This window comes from Apium graveolens, chromosome 9 (assembly GCF_009905375.1).
Source record: "Apium graveolens cultivar Ventura chromosome 9, ASM990537v1, whole genome shotgun sequence".
Classification (NCBI taxonomy): domain Eukaryota; kingdom Viridiplantae; phylum Streptophyta; class Magnoliopsida; order Apiales; family Apiaceae; genus Apium; species Apium graveolens.
Window position 1 is genome coordinate 135,513,557 of NC_133655.1, and position 13,610 is coordinate 135,527,166.

Below are 13,610 nucleotides of genomic sequence, written 5' to 3' on the forward strand. Positions count from 1 at the left end.
CATTTGATAAAACATCTATCTCGCTTCTACTCACTAATCACTTGCTTTCTTCTACATCTCGGTTCTATTTATTGGTCACTTATTTTCCTTTCCTATGCCTCGTTTATTTTGCTAGGAATCACAAGTATCTATCAATACTTACTCTCATTTTATTCTAATTGTTTCATAGACGTCATAAGCTTTTATCCACCCTTCGTTTCAACCAAATCTGATTTATGGATTGAAAGTTATGACTAAAACATTTAAACAATAGACACATAGGCGTATATCACATTAATCAGACAACACATAGCGCATAACACACAAGGTAATCGATAAAAATGATTTTGCAAAAAAAAATTCGGGGTTAAAATGATTTTTCTGGAATTTAATACAAATTTTTGAATATTTTGCGAAACTAAAACAGGTAACTGAATCAGTTTATAAATAATAAACAAGGTTTGAATACCTGAATCTGACTTCAAAATCATTTAATAATAGTTATTCAGCCTTGAAATCAATTTAAAATAATTTTTAAAGCTCAAAACTATTTTTCAAAATTTTTAAATCAAAAGAAATAATTAAATCTAATTAAATAGTAAATTAATCTTAATTAATACCTAATTAAATTAACTAATCAATTAATATTTAAATTAATTTACTAATAAAAAATTAATTATCAACTAAAATTAATTAATTAATTTAGATTTATTTTTAAATTAAAAATAATTTTTAGAGTAATAAATAATGAATTTTTTTAAAACAATTTTTTGAAAATAAAATATAAACAGAAATATAGTTTTTATAAATTTTATAAACGGAAATCTAATTTTTGCAAATTTTTAAAACATTTGGAACTGAAATGTAAAACATAAAAATATAGGGGCGGAATTGGAATTTTCCACCTTCTTCCCCATTTCTGTGAACTCCGGCGGCCGGCAGCCATAACCGTCGCATGGAGCTTTTCCGGCTACCATCCGCACAACCCAGAAAGCACAAAATCAACAAGATATAATCTACTTGGTACTAGCAACAATTTTACCAGATCAGAATATATAAACATCATTTACTTTGACCGGAAAATCTAATTAAAGTCCCGCCGGCGAACCTCAATTTTCCGATCAAAGCTTTCCAGGAATCATCTGTTAAAACCAGTAGTACCATTCGATTGCTTGTACAACGATCTATTCATTCGTGCAATCAATTTCAACAAATAACCCTTAACAAAAAAGGCCTAAAATCAATTGAAAACATTCATAGTTCATATACACCATAATTCTCGAAGATCAAACTCAATTTTGAACACGTTATTGAACCCCAAATTCATCATATGACATACCAAAATGACCAGGATAAAATTATCTACAAGATACAATCATCAAATCATACAAACAACGTCAAATTCAAAAATTCATAATTTAATCCAAAATAATTTGAAATTATGAAAAAATATGGAAAATAAACCTTGATTTCTGTAGTGTTATGGATTACCGGACTTGATTGTACTCTTCGATACCTTCAATTTGGTTACTTGAACTCCAGAATCGGATATCGCTAACGCCTTGAAATTTAGGTTTGATTACGAAGAACAATTATGAATATATCGATTTTCTCTAAAAATTATATATTTAACTGACTGCAATTATTTTCTGTACAAAATAAAATACGGTAAAGGCTATTTATATTTACAGAAAATTGGTATCCCGTTGGATCGTATTGGTTACGGAAATCGAATACTTAATAACTAAGTATTAATAAAACTGATCCAATTCGATACCGGTTTTAGGATGATATCAAAACTATACTTTTGTATATACGGTCTTGGTCTCAGCGCTAGCTTACATGAATTACGAGAAGATAATATATTATAATCGAAAGTACAGGTTTTATCGATTTACCGAAACGAATATTATATCGAAAATTTTGCATCGGGTTTCGTACGGGTCAAACCGTACTCCAGATTGAAAAAGTTAAAACACGAAAAATGCTCGGAATGTTACAATTGGGTCAGGAAGGAGTTTTCCCGAGACATTCGGGTTATAAAAACATAAAAATGATTGAAGTTGGCTAGTTCCTAATTATACAAAATAATTTTTAATAAATATGAAAAATAATTTATTAAATATATAAATCCTTTGTAAAATCATAGAACTACATATAATTCAACAAAATAATATCAAAGTGATCTATACTTTATTTTATATATAAAAATTACAATTCCCACTTTATATCACATAAAACCATCAAATGTAGATATCAATTAACACATAATTCATCCTCCCAGATATTACATCCTCCCCTCCCCGAAACCCGAGTCAGAACTTTTGGATTCACAACACACACGCACAAAATATAAACCTATTTATGAAATAGAATAAGCAATGACCATTCTTTACATAACCAGAGATCGTAACAGGTTAAAGTATAAAAACAAGCCACAAACTTAAGTTTTATTATATCGTACCAAATCCCAACTAGTTTAACTTACAACTGATAATAAAATCATTCTTACAAACTTGCATTACTCAACTATAACATAAAGCTCCTGCTAGCTCGATCCAACTCAACTTCTCGTGCACTGGACTGGGAATCCTCGCTACCAATATTTTCCTTTTTAACTGTAAAATCATATAAAAGATTCGCAAGAGTGAGCTAACTATCTTAGCAAGTAATAATAGCAATAACTGAGGTTAAACAACGATCAACTCAAATGATTCAGAGGAATCAAGTTTCTTGCTAAACAATCATTAGAATTGGATATTCATTTTAAATTTTAAAAATCAAGGTTAGGCTGCTGATCAGTCACACACTAACCTCGAGCAATGCACACGGCTCTGCTCTCTAAACTGGATCCAAGGCACACATTGGCCTAATACGATGACGAATCTGGCCTAACCACGAATCTGGTCCACATAAAGAAAACTATCCAATTCTAAAATAATTCAATATGATAAACATTGTAATTCAATAAAATAGAATCAAAATTAACATTGATAAAACATTTATTTCAGAACATAATGCAATTCATTAATAAAACATTTGTCTCACTTCTACTCACTAATCACTTGCTTCCTTCTACATCTCAGTTCTATTTATTGGTCACTTGCTTTCCTTTTCTATGCCACGTTTATTCTGCTAGGCATCACAAGTATCTATCGATACTCACTCTCATTTTATTCTAATCGTTACATAGACGTAATAAACTTTTATCCACCCTTCATTTCAGCCAAATTTGATTTATGGATTGAAAGTTATGACTAAAACATACAAACAATAGACACATAGGCATATATTGTTAGTGTTTGTGCCCTAGAGACAACACTATGATATTTTAGTTTAAGACATTTGGATTATTAATGTTTATGTTCTATCGATTATTCCCTTTATAGTTTATTACTTCTTAATTTACTGCGATATAAATGTTAGATTAATAAATGTCCTTGGAATATGATATGCAATTCTATATCTCTAAGTACTTGACTTAGAAATGAGATTATGAGAATAATATCAATATTCCTAAAGGTCCCTAGTCGAGTATTATTATTAAGGGACAATTATAATGCATTAAGACTGGTGTGTTTGTTGACTGATGATCACATCTCATTGATCATAGGTATATTGATACTAAAGTAAAAAACACAGGAAAATGTATATGTACATGGTGTTGGACAGACCCAATGTGAGATTCCACAAGTCTGTTGTGTCATAAGTAATTCTCACAGTGATAATGATGTAATGGTCCTTAGACCTGAAGTCATTATATTTTTATACGGGAAATAATATACATTGATTTCATTAAAAGTTATCCTTCACCAGGTAATAATAAAAGTGGACATTGGGTATATTATGAATTGTATGAGAAATATGAATGATCTAGATGGGACTTAACCCTCCTATTTTAGGAGTGATATTATTGGCCTTTTGTGTGAGCTAGACAATGAAATGCGTGGCCACGCTCAAATATTGATTTGATATGATAGTCTACTCATTGATCAAGAAAACCTGGATTAAACATTGATAAGGATGACATAATACATGCCTCTAGTTTAATCTATAATATGTGGTTAAAAGGATTATATTACATTGTACATTATTCACGAAAGGTTTAATCGATCACTAATTTAATTATTATTACTTGGGTAGCAATGATGTATTACTAGATGCCATTCATTATTTATAATTTAAATATGAGATATTTAAATTATTTCCAATGTAATAATAACCTATAGGGTCGCACAAAGAAAGCATGGAGGAATATTTAATTCAAATTCGGATTTGAATTAAAAAGGAAATTTGAATTATTTATCAGTAATTAAGTTGGACTTAATTAATGGGATACATGAATTTCAAATTTGTATATTATTAAATCCAAAATTCAGTTGTTATTTAGTAATTGAGTTAAACTTAATTACTAAATAAATAGAATTTCAGATTTTAATAAACTCTAACTTGGATTAGGGTTAGGACAGTTTTTGGCCTCTCTATATAAACATCCTTAAATCTAAAATTAGCGTTACGTTTTTATTAGATAAAAACATAAAACCCTAGCAGCTAAAGCTGAGAGAGTGAGATAGGGGAAAACAGGTTCGTTCTTGGTGCTAGTACACGCCTCCTCCGTACCAGCTTTCGTGTAGATACCTCTACGGCGTAGATCGTTAAGGCGGGATACGTAGTGTTCGGTTAAAGCTAGGATCTCCTTTTGATAACCATAATCGTAAAGCTTCTTAAGGTAAAAAATATGATCTATGAATGAAATATCTGTTTTTCGCATGGATCTTGCGGTGGGTTTCGAAAGCTCTGATTTTCACATTTTAATTACTATTTCCGTTGCGTTTATGTGCTCAAAACCTAATGTCAGGCCCATGTAGGCACTTGGGCCCAGATTAATAATTAGGCCCAATAAGTCATTTAGACCCACCTTAGTGGTGGTCTATATATAGAGAGAAGCCCCTATCTTGTAGGAGGTTGGCAATATAGTAGTTAGGCTTAGGTGCAATAGTGGCGCTAGAAGGAGGGGATCTCTGGTGGTTTAATGGAGAGCAAAACCCCTCATCACCGGGAAACTACAATACAGCAAGCTGGAGTTCAAGCTCCGACTACTAAGGACGTAAAGAGTGTACTACACAAAGCAGATCTGAGCCAGAACGTAGTGATACAACCTAAATTCCTAGTGTTTAATCAGGAAGATGAGGTCTCTATTGAAAGGCCAACTCAGTCAGATCCTGTTGATCGGAAAAAATGACCAAAAGGCCGTGATAGGACTCTCGTCGAGGCCTAGACAGGGCAGTAGGTTTTGTCCAGCGATATGCGTCTACATCTTGACAAAAAACAAAGTAACAAAGGTAAAGACGTTATTGAGGATGAAGGCACAATGGATCCAAATGAAGGTGATGAGGAGATATTGTTTGAGAAAGAAAGGAAGTTAATAACGGAGAAAATAAGACGGAAAAAAGAAATCATCCACCTGCATCATGAATTTTCCGAAGTATCCGAAGACTGTGAGTTTTTAGAATATCAAACTGAGTAAAAATATGATTCCACCTGGCTCCCATCTAAACATGCAACACCTTCTGAGTATGAAGAGTCTGCAGGCTCGTATCATTCGAAAAGAAAACAAGTAAAAGTAAAGGACGATGAAATCTCAGAGGAAGAAGAAAGCCACGACACAACTTCGAAACATCGTCAAACCTCGAAGCTCTCGAAGCTAGCAGATGATTTAACATTGATAAAAAATTATATTCAAACTCATAGAGGAGGTATCGAAGTAACTTCAGAAAGTCCTTTGTCTTCAAAAATCGAGAATGCCAAAATAAACAGAGAGTTAAAAGTCCCTCCAATTGAATCTTTTGATGGATCCACGGACCCATCAGACTTCATCACTTTATTTGATGACATGATGGATTTCTTCGGACACTTAGAGATCGCCCAATGTCGATTCTTCTCTACCTGCCTCAAAGGGACGACTCTAAATTGGTTCAATAACCTTCAACCACGATCAATCGACTCTCGGACAATTCTGAAAAGCAAATTCAGAACTCGCTTTTCCAGCAACAAGCGAGGAAGGAAGATAACAGCATCTCTAATATCTGTATATGAACGATCTAATAAAGATCTGCAGGCTTACCTTACTCGGTTCCGAGCCCACATTACAGAGATCACAGACCTCGCTGACCCATTAGCCGTAAATTATCTCATTGCAGGCATTGATAATTGTTTGAGAAAGAACCCAAAACATTACAGTCAACAATCAAAATTATTGAGCATAAGCTAACTCTCCAAGAGGTTGTCGGGAGCATACAACACTCACGGTCTCCAAGTCCCCGGTATGATCGAAGCCCTCAGAGGTATCATGATTATGATAAGAGAGAAACCAAAAGTAACCAACAACAGGAACGGCCTCGAGGCTCATGACAATCTCAATCTTTTCCAACTCCTCGTAGCTATCCAACTTCTCGCAGCTACCAAAAGCCTCGAGATCGTCTTCCCGAGGACTCTGCACATCATGATAACAGAGAATCATCTGCCAAGTCGAAAGATTATCAAGACCCTATAAAGCTTAATACAGATAAAGCAACAATTTTGGTTGTCCTTAAAACAGACCCTTCGTATAGACCTCCAAGGCCTATGAATCCCAACAAACCACCAAGCAGCAAGTACTGTGACTATCATGAAGACACAGGGCATGAGACATGAAGATGCTTTCAAATGACAAACCTCATCGAGGACAAGGGCCGTCAAGGACATTTAACTCATTATGTGGAAAACTTTCAAGCTCACAGAGCCCAATATCGTGATTCAGACAGAGTTATAGATGTCATTTCAGTAGGATATTTAGCTGATGGGTTCTCAAACAACTCAAAGAAGTTGTATGCTCGAGATGTTTGTAGAATCGAGTCCAAGAGGCCTGGAAGAAATTCCAACCCAGTAATTTCATTCTCAGACGAGGACTACACAGATGATATCATCGAGGACCATCAGGATGCACTTGTCATAACAGCTAAGATCGATACAAACACAGTTAGGAAAATCTTGGTGGATAATGGAAGCTTGGTAAATATTTTATATTACAGTGCATATTCCAGAAAGGAACTGGGTGACAGAAAACTCGACATAGCCAAAGGCACACCTCTCTATGGGTTTACAGGAAATGAGGTCAAGCTCGTTGGGCTCATAGACCTCCCTGTTCTCTTCAGCTCGCCACCATGTCAAACATGGCGGATAGTTAAATTCCACGTGGTTAATGCAATCTCAAGTTTCAATGCTATTATAGGCAGAACTACTATCGACCTGCTTAGAGCAATTACTTCCATAACCCACTTGAAAATGAAGTTTCCAACGGAATTGGGAATAGGCAAAGTTTGCGGCGATCAGAAAACCTCTAGACAATGCTACATCGATAACTCAATTTTAAAAAAGCGAAACCCACCAAACACTGATGTAAACCAAGTAATACAAGTGGACCTAAGAGAAATAATTGAGATTCCTAAACTAACAAACTTTGAAGCCAATGAAGACCTAGAAGCTGTCGAGCTGTACGAAGGCTCCATTGGGAAGACAGTCCAGATAGGAGCGAACTTACCTCTGCTAGTCAAAGAACAACTAACAGCCACACTTTTCCGCTTCAGGGACATTTTTGCTTGGGATCCCAAAGATATGCCAGGTATCCCTGAGGAGACGGCATTGCATCGTCTCAACATTGCCTCGGATGCCCGTTTAGAAAAATAGAAGAAAAGAATTTTCTCCCTAGAAAAACAAGTGGCCATAGATATAAAAATTGATAGACTCCTAGCTGCTGGTTTTATTAAAGAAGTATAGTTTCCAAAATGGATCGCCAACGCAGTCTTGGTCAAGAAAAGCAACGACAAATGGCGAATGTGCGTTGATTACTCCGATCTTAATCGAGCAGGTCCCAAAGACTTTTATACCCTGCCCAACATCGACCAGCTCATCGACTCCACAGCGGGCCACAAGATGTTGTCTTTCATGGATGCGTTTGCAGGTTATAACCAAATCAAGCTAGCCAAGGAGGACCAAGACCACACGGCCTTTATAACACATAGAGGCATTTTCGGGTATAATATGCTGCCTTTTGGACTCCTCAATGCAGGAGCCACGTTCCAAAAGACAATGGATGCCATTTTTGCTCTATAGATCGGATGAAATATGCAAATTTATGTTAATTACATGATTGTCAAATCTGTCAAGGCTACGAATCATATCGATGACCTCATGGAGACATTCACAAGAATCAGGGAACATAAAATGCGGCTAAATCGAACTAAATGCTCATTTGGCTTGCAAGGTGGCAAATTTATGTGATACCTCCTGATGAGTCGAGGGGTCGAGGCAGACCCAGCCCAGATAAAGGCTATTCAAAATCTACCATCTCCCAGATCCATCAAAGATCTGCAAAGCCTCATAGGCTTGATTTCAGCTCTTAGACTCTATATTCCTCAGTCATCAAAAAGGTGTTTACCAATGTTTAATATCATTAAAAGGGCCTCGAAATCAAGCAAATTCATCTGGGACAATGACTGTGAGGAAAGCTTCCAAGGTATCAAATGCTTCCTCGCTTTGCCACCAATCTTAACTAAGGCCACACCATGCGAACCCCTGAAAATTTACTTGTCAGCATCAGACGCCACGGTTGCATCGGTTCTTGTCAAAGAGAAGGCTTCAGAGCAATGACTTATTTACTACGTAAGCCATACATTGAAAGATGCTGAAATAAGATATTCAAAAATTGAAAAGCTCATTTTCGCTCTCATGGTCTCAAGCAAAAAATTTTGACACTATTTCTAAGGATGATTGATTAGTGTAATGACTAACCAACCCCTTAGGAAAATTCTACATCGCCTAGACATGCCAGGAAGACTAGCCGCATAGACTATTAAACTCAGTCAGTTCAACATCGAGTTCACCCCAAGAACATCGATAAAGTCGGAAGCTCTATCCGATTTCGTTATCGAATGTAACTTCATGAGTTATGAGGAGGGAGAGGTAAGCACAGATCAGAACAAGAGGTCTTGGTCCCTCTTCACAGATGGATCATCGGTAATTAATGCACGAGGAGCGGGTGTCATTCTAAAAAGCCCTGAAGGTTTCAAAATCCAGCAAGCCATCAAATTCTCCACCAATGTCACAAACAACGAGGCAGAATACGAAGCCCTCATAGCAAGACTTCAATTAGCTCAACACCTCGAGGTTCATGTCATCGACGTTTACGGAGACTCCCAACTCGTCATTAAACAGGTGTTAGGAGAGTACAAGGTCATCAATGACAGAATGATAGCTTACGCAACCATGGTGAAAGGTTTGCTACACTCCTTCTCCTCATAGAACCTAAATTGCATCGAAAGATCTATAAACCATTGGGAAGATGCTCTCTCAAAGCTCACAACTTCAAATAAGAATACATCTTCAAGCCCAGTTTACACCAAGGTCCTCATAACTTCGTCAATTATGATACCTCCAACAAACATCAACTGCGTCTTACCACCCCACGACTAGAGAACGACCTTAATTCAATACATCCAAGGAAACTTACCAGAGATGAATGAAAATGATAAGAGGAAGATAGCGTTCAAAGCAAGAAATTATTGTTTGGAAAACAATCAACTGTATCGAAGATCATTAAAGGAACCACTACTCAAATACGTGGGAAGGGAGGAAGCAGAAACAACAATGATAGAAGTGCACACTGGAATCTGTGGAGAACATTTGTCTGAGAAAAATTTAGCACTCAAAATAATGAGTTATGGTATCTATTGGCCCACAATGAGGCAAGACTGCGAAGACTTCACCAAAAAGTGCAAATCATGCCAGTTATACAGCTCGGTGGGTCGAAGGCCCTCATCTACGCTCTCCTCTTTCACCTCGCCGTGTCCATTCTTATGTGGGGGATAGACCTCGTGGGCCAATGCCCCGAAGCACTAGACGGAAAAAGTTCATAATCGTCGCCATAGACTATCATACAAAATGGGTAGAAGCCAAACCACTAGCCAGAATCAGAGAAATTGATGTCATTAACTTCTTCATGGAAAACATCGTATTTCAGTTTGGAGTACCACGCGTCATTGTCGCAAATAATGGAACCCAGTTCATAGGAAATGACATCGAAACAACCTTTAACCAATTAAAAACACAACATGTCAAGGCGTCGGTGGCTTATCCTCAGTGCAATGGGCAAGTGGAAATAACAAACAAAGCGATTCTTCAAGGAATAAAGAAAAGGCTAACAGAAGCTGATAGGGTATAGGTCGACGAACTCCCTAACGTCCAATGGAGTTATAGAATAACTCTGAGGGCCTCGACAGGGCAAACACCTTTCAAGATGGCCTACGGCTCCGAAGCTGTCCTCCCAATCGAAGTAAGCATGGACTTTCTACGACTCCAGAATTTCGACCCTGAAAAGTCTGCAGAAGGGCTGAGATTCAAGACAGACCTCGTGGAAGAACTTCGCGATGTAGCACACCTCAGAGTGGCCAAGTATCAAGAGAAAACAACTCAATACTTCAACTCCAAAGTCAAACCAAAAAATTTAGCCATGGGTGATCTTGTTCTCAAAGAAGCTGCAATATCGATGCCAACAAAAACATCCAAGCTTGCTCCACCCTGGGAAGGCCCATACAAGATCGTTCGGGTCGTAAGGCCAAATACCTTTCTCCTTGCACACCTTGATGGCTCCATAGTCCTCAATACTTGGAACGCTGCCCACCTCAAGAAGTTCTATCCCTAAAGCTCCCCAAAAACCCAAGAAAACAGAAACTCCAACGCCATTTTAAATTATGTTAAGTTAAATTATCTACCTTAGAAACTTTGAGAACTCGTAATCAGTGTGAGTCTCAAAAGATTGCTATCTCCAAAAAATTCTCTCATGAAACTAAGTTATTCCTTTCTACATTTCTTCTCATCACTGCAACTACATTTACGAAAATCTTTTACATGTTCAAATATGGACACAACAAAGACGTATGATCGACTAAAACATACACGATAGAGAAAAGAAGACTACCAAATACAACACAAAAATACGTTGTTACAGAAAGAACAACGTATCAAAAAAACATTTGAAATGAAACTCGATAATTAAGTTGAAGGCTAAGTCCACAAAAATTAACACAAACTCGACGATCATAAAAATGAAATAAGCTAAAAACACCATTAATGGACAATTGGTCGTTAGAAAAAAAAACAATGACAAGCTGAATAAAGATAAACAAAAAAAAGAAAAAACAGAAAAATAAAAAAGGGGAGAAAGGGGAATCACACATACCTTCGCAGCATAGTTCCTACAAACTGCTAAAACCCTTGAGCCTGAAGCTCCCGAAGGCTTGGCATCAATAGCTCCAGCAACTAAGGCATTCTCCTCCTCTTCACCTCTGCTAATCTTCGATACCTCTAACGGGCTCATACCCACCACAACTACATCAACCTTCGACAAAGATAGGTTCGGAGACACCTTGTCACTATCCTCGATGACTACAATCTTACCCGAATCCTTATGCTTTCTATGGTGATGGGACCGCGAGGAACTATGCTCTCGATGCCTCTTCTTCTCCTTCACAGCACTATCTCCCAAAGATCCCCTCTCCGTCAACCCTAAGTCCATCTTTGGATCTTTGACATCTCCACCTACAACAACCTTCTCACATTACTTAGCCCCAGCTTCCACGCTGCTTTCACCTCCAATAGTACTAACACACGACTTCTTCTTTGCCAACAAGCGCATAATACTTTCAGAAGGCATCTTCAGCAAAGGATGAACCAACATTCGAAGTTTGGGACCTGAAACTGTAACAAAAAGGAAGCATTAAAACAAAGTGGCCAAAAATCAGAATATACAACCAAACAAAGATGCACAAAATACCACGCAAAAATAAAAAACCACTAAAGCTTACGACTATGGTTACACAAAAACCGAACATCTGAAAAGGATGAGGCCGTATACTGAGAAGTTCTCCCACAAAATCTAGCTAAATCAGTTGCTGTGAGGGATCTACTTTCACTCCAAACCTTCAAAATCTTAGGGGATAAACGAGACCATAGGGCCACCTCAGCTAGCTCGTGACCTTCATACCATGCCCACTTCAAGTGCCACCCAGAATCCGACGAAGGAGTACTGACAAGCTTCGGGCACCCAGGCTTCACATCAAAGTATATCCGCGCCCCCGTGGACTTCAACCAGTATAAAGAAAAGAACAAATCCAAACTAGGCTCCATCTCAAGCTCACAACGGTGTGCTATAACTTCGTTTATTTGTAAAACCAAGTTAGGGAATATTTGACCCACCCCATAGTCTAAAGTCTTTAATACACGAAGAAAAAATGGGTGCATAGACAATCTGAACCCATAAGCGAACCACAGGTCCGGTATCGCTTGCAAACCTCTTCGAGAGGGATCCCACATCCTATCTCTATGACTCGGAGGATACACTAAATAACCATCCGCAAAATAACAATACCCAGATAACACTTCAAGGTTCAAAGCGACTTTGTGATAAATATTTCGGGCATTATAGGGTCTCTGAGACCTAAAATAACTTTCTCTATTACCAGATACCAACACACCCACTTCAGAATCAAAGACATTAACAGAGTCACCAGTACCTTCTACCTTTAAGACATCTCCAACAACCTCCTCTTTCACTAAACTATTATCCCCAAAATTGACTCCGAAAGAAGAAAAACCCCCGGAAGAAGACAAAGGAACAGAGGTGCGGTTAAGAGAACCTAAATCACTAAAGGTATTCTCGGACCCATTGGAAAAACTTCTACCTCCCTCCTCGACAAATTTAGACCCACAACTCATGATGACAACTAAATGAAGAAACTAAAAGAACGATAAAGAAAGGATAAGATATGTATAACTCGACTCGGAAAATTGACAAAGACTCCTTCAAGAATTCATTAAAAGGTCCAACACTCTGCAAGGTGAAATAAACACAGATATTTAAACAAGGAAATTTAAAACAAAGAAAGTAAAGGAGAGACCTTTTACTTACCAATTAAATACTACAATCCCAAGATAAGATAGTTACAAATCAAAAGAAGGAAGATGAAGAGGCGGAAAAAATAAAAACAAACTAAATGGGCCGACAACGAAATGGGCTATTAAAAGCAAAAAAGATGAAGACCGAAACACAATAAAAAACTACAAAATCTGAAGATTTGCATACTTTGTAGAGGGGCTATTGTCAGGCCCATGTAGGGACTTGGGCCCAGATTACTAATTAGGCCCAATACGTCATTTAGGCCCACCTTAGTGGTGGTTTATATATAGAGAGAAGCTCCTCTCTTGTAGGAGGTTGGCAATATAGTAGTTAGGCTTAGGTACAACACCCAACAATGGCATCAGAGCTACTTGTGAAAATTGTTTAATTCATTTATGTGTTTACCGGATTTATGATGATAACATATATACAATATTCCATGACTGTTATGTATGTGATTTTGTATGTTTTACATGTTGTTATGTTTTTATATGCGTATCTATGTATATATTTTGAATTTATGATATTCATGAGAGTTGTATAATCATATGATGATTATATAATCTGTATATATACTGATATATACATGTTTTGTGTTTGTTCTTAATATATGAATCGTATTTGATACGATTCTGAATCG

The 13,610-nt window shown here is 37.0% G+C and overlaps 2 protein-coding genes across 4 annotated transcripts; one reads left to right on the forward strand and one right to left on the reverse strand.

The window, feature by feature from the left end:
- Positions 1–2,457: 2,457 nt before the first annotated feature.
- On the reverse strand, positions 2,458–12,953 carry LOC141684456 (uncharacterized). Of its 3 annotated transcripts, XR_012560639.1 has the most exons (4): positions 11,880–12,953; positions 11,255–11,772; positions 2,794–2,882; positions 2,522–2,597 (listed from the first exon to the last, which is right to left on the reverse strand). XR_012560639.1 is itself a non-coding variant. In XM_074489442.1 (2 exons), the coding sequence occupies exons 1-2, from the start codon at positions 12,787–12,789 to the stop codon at positions 11,633–11,635; spliced, it is 1,050 nt and encodes a 349-aa protein (XP_074345543.1). In that variant the 5' UTR covers positions 12,790–12,953; the 3' UTR covers positions 11,043–11,632. The 3 variants fall into 3 exon arrangements, 1 of the variants encoding a protein (XP_074345543.1); XR_012560640.1 differs by lacking the exon at positions 2,794–2,882 and having other exon boundaries at positions 2,458–2,597; XM_074489442.1 differs by lacking the exons at positions 2,522–2,597; positions 2,794–2,882 and having other exon boundaries at positions 11,043–11,772.
- LOC141685595 (uncharacterized) lies at positions 10,313–10,717 on the forward strand. The gene has a single exon (XM_074490687.1). The coding sequence runs from the start codon at positions 10,313–10,315 to the stop codon at positions 10,715–10,717; it is 405 nt and encodes a 134-aa protein (XP_074346788.1).
- Positions 12,954–13,610: the final 657 nt, after the last annotated feature.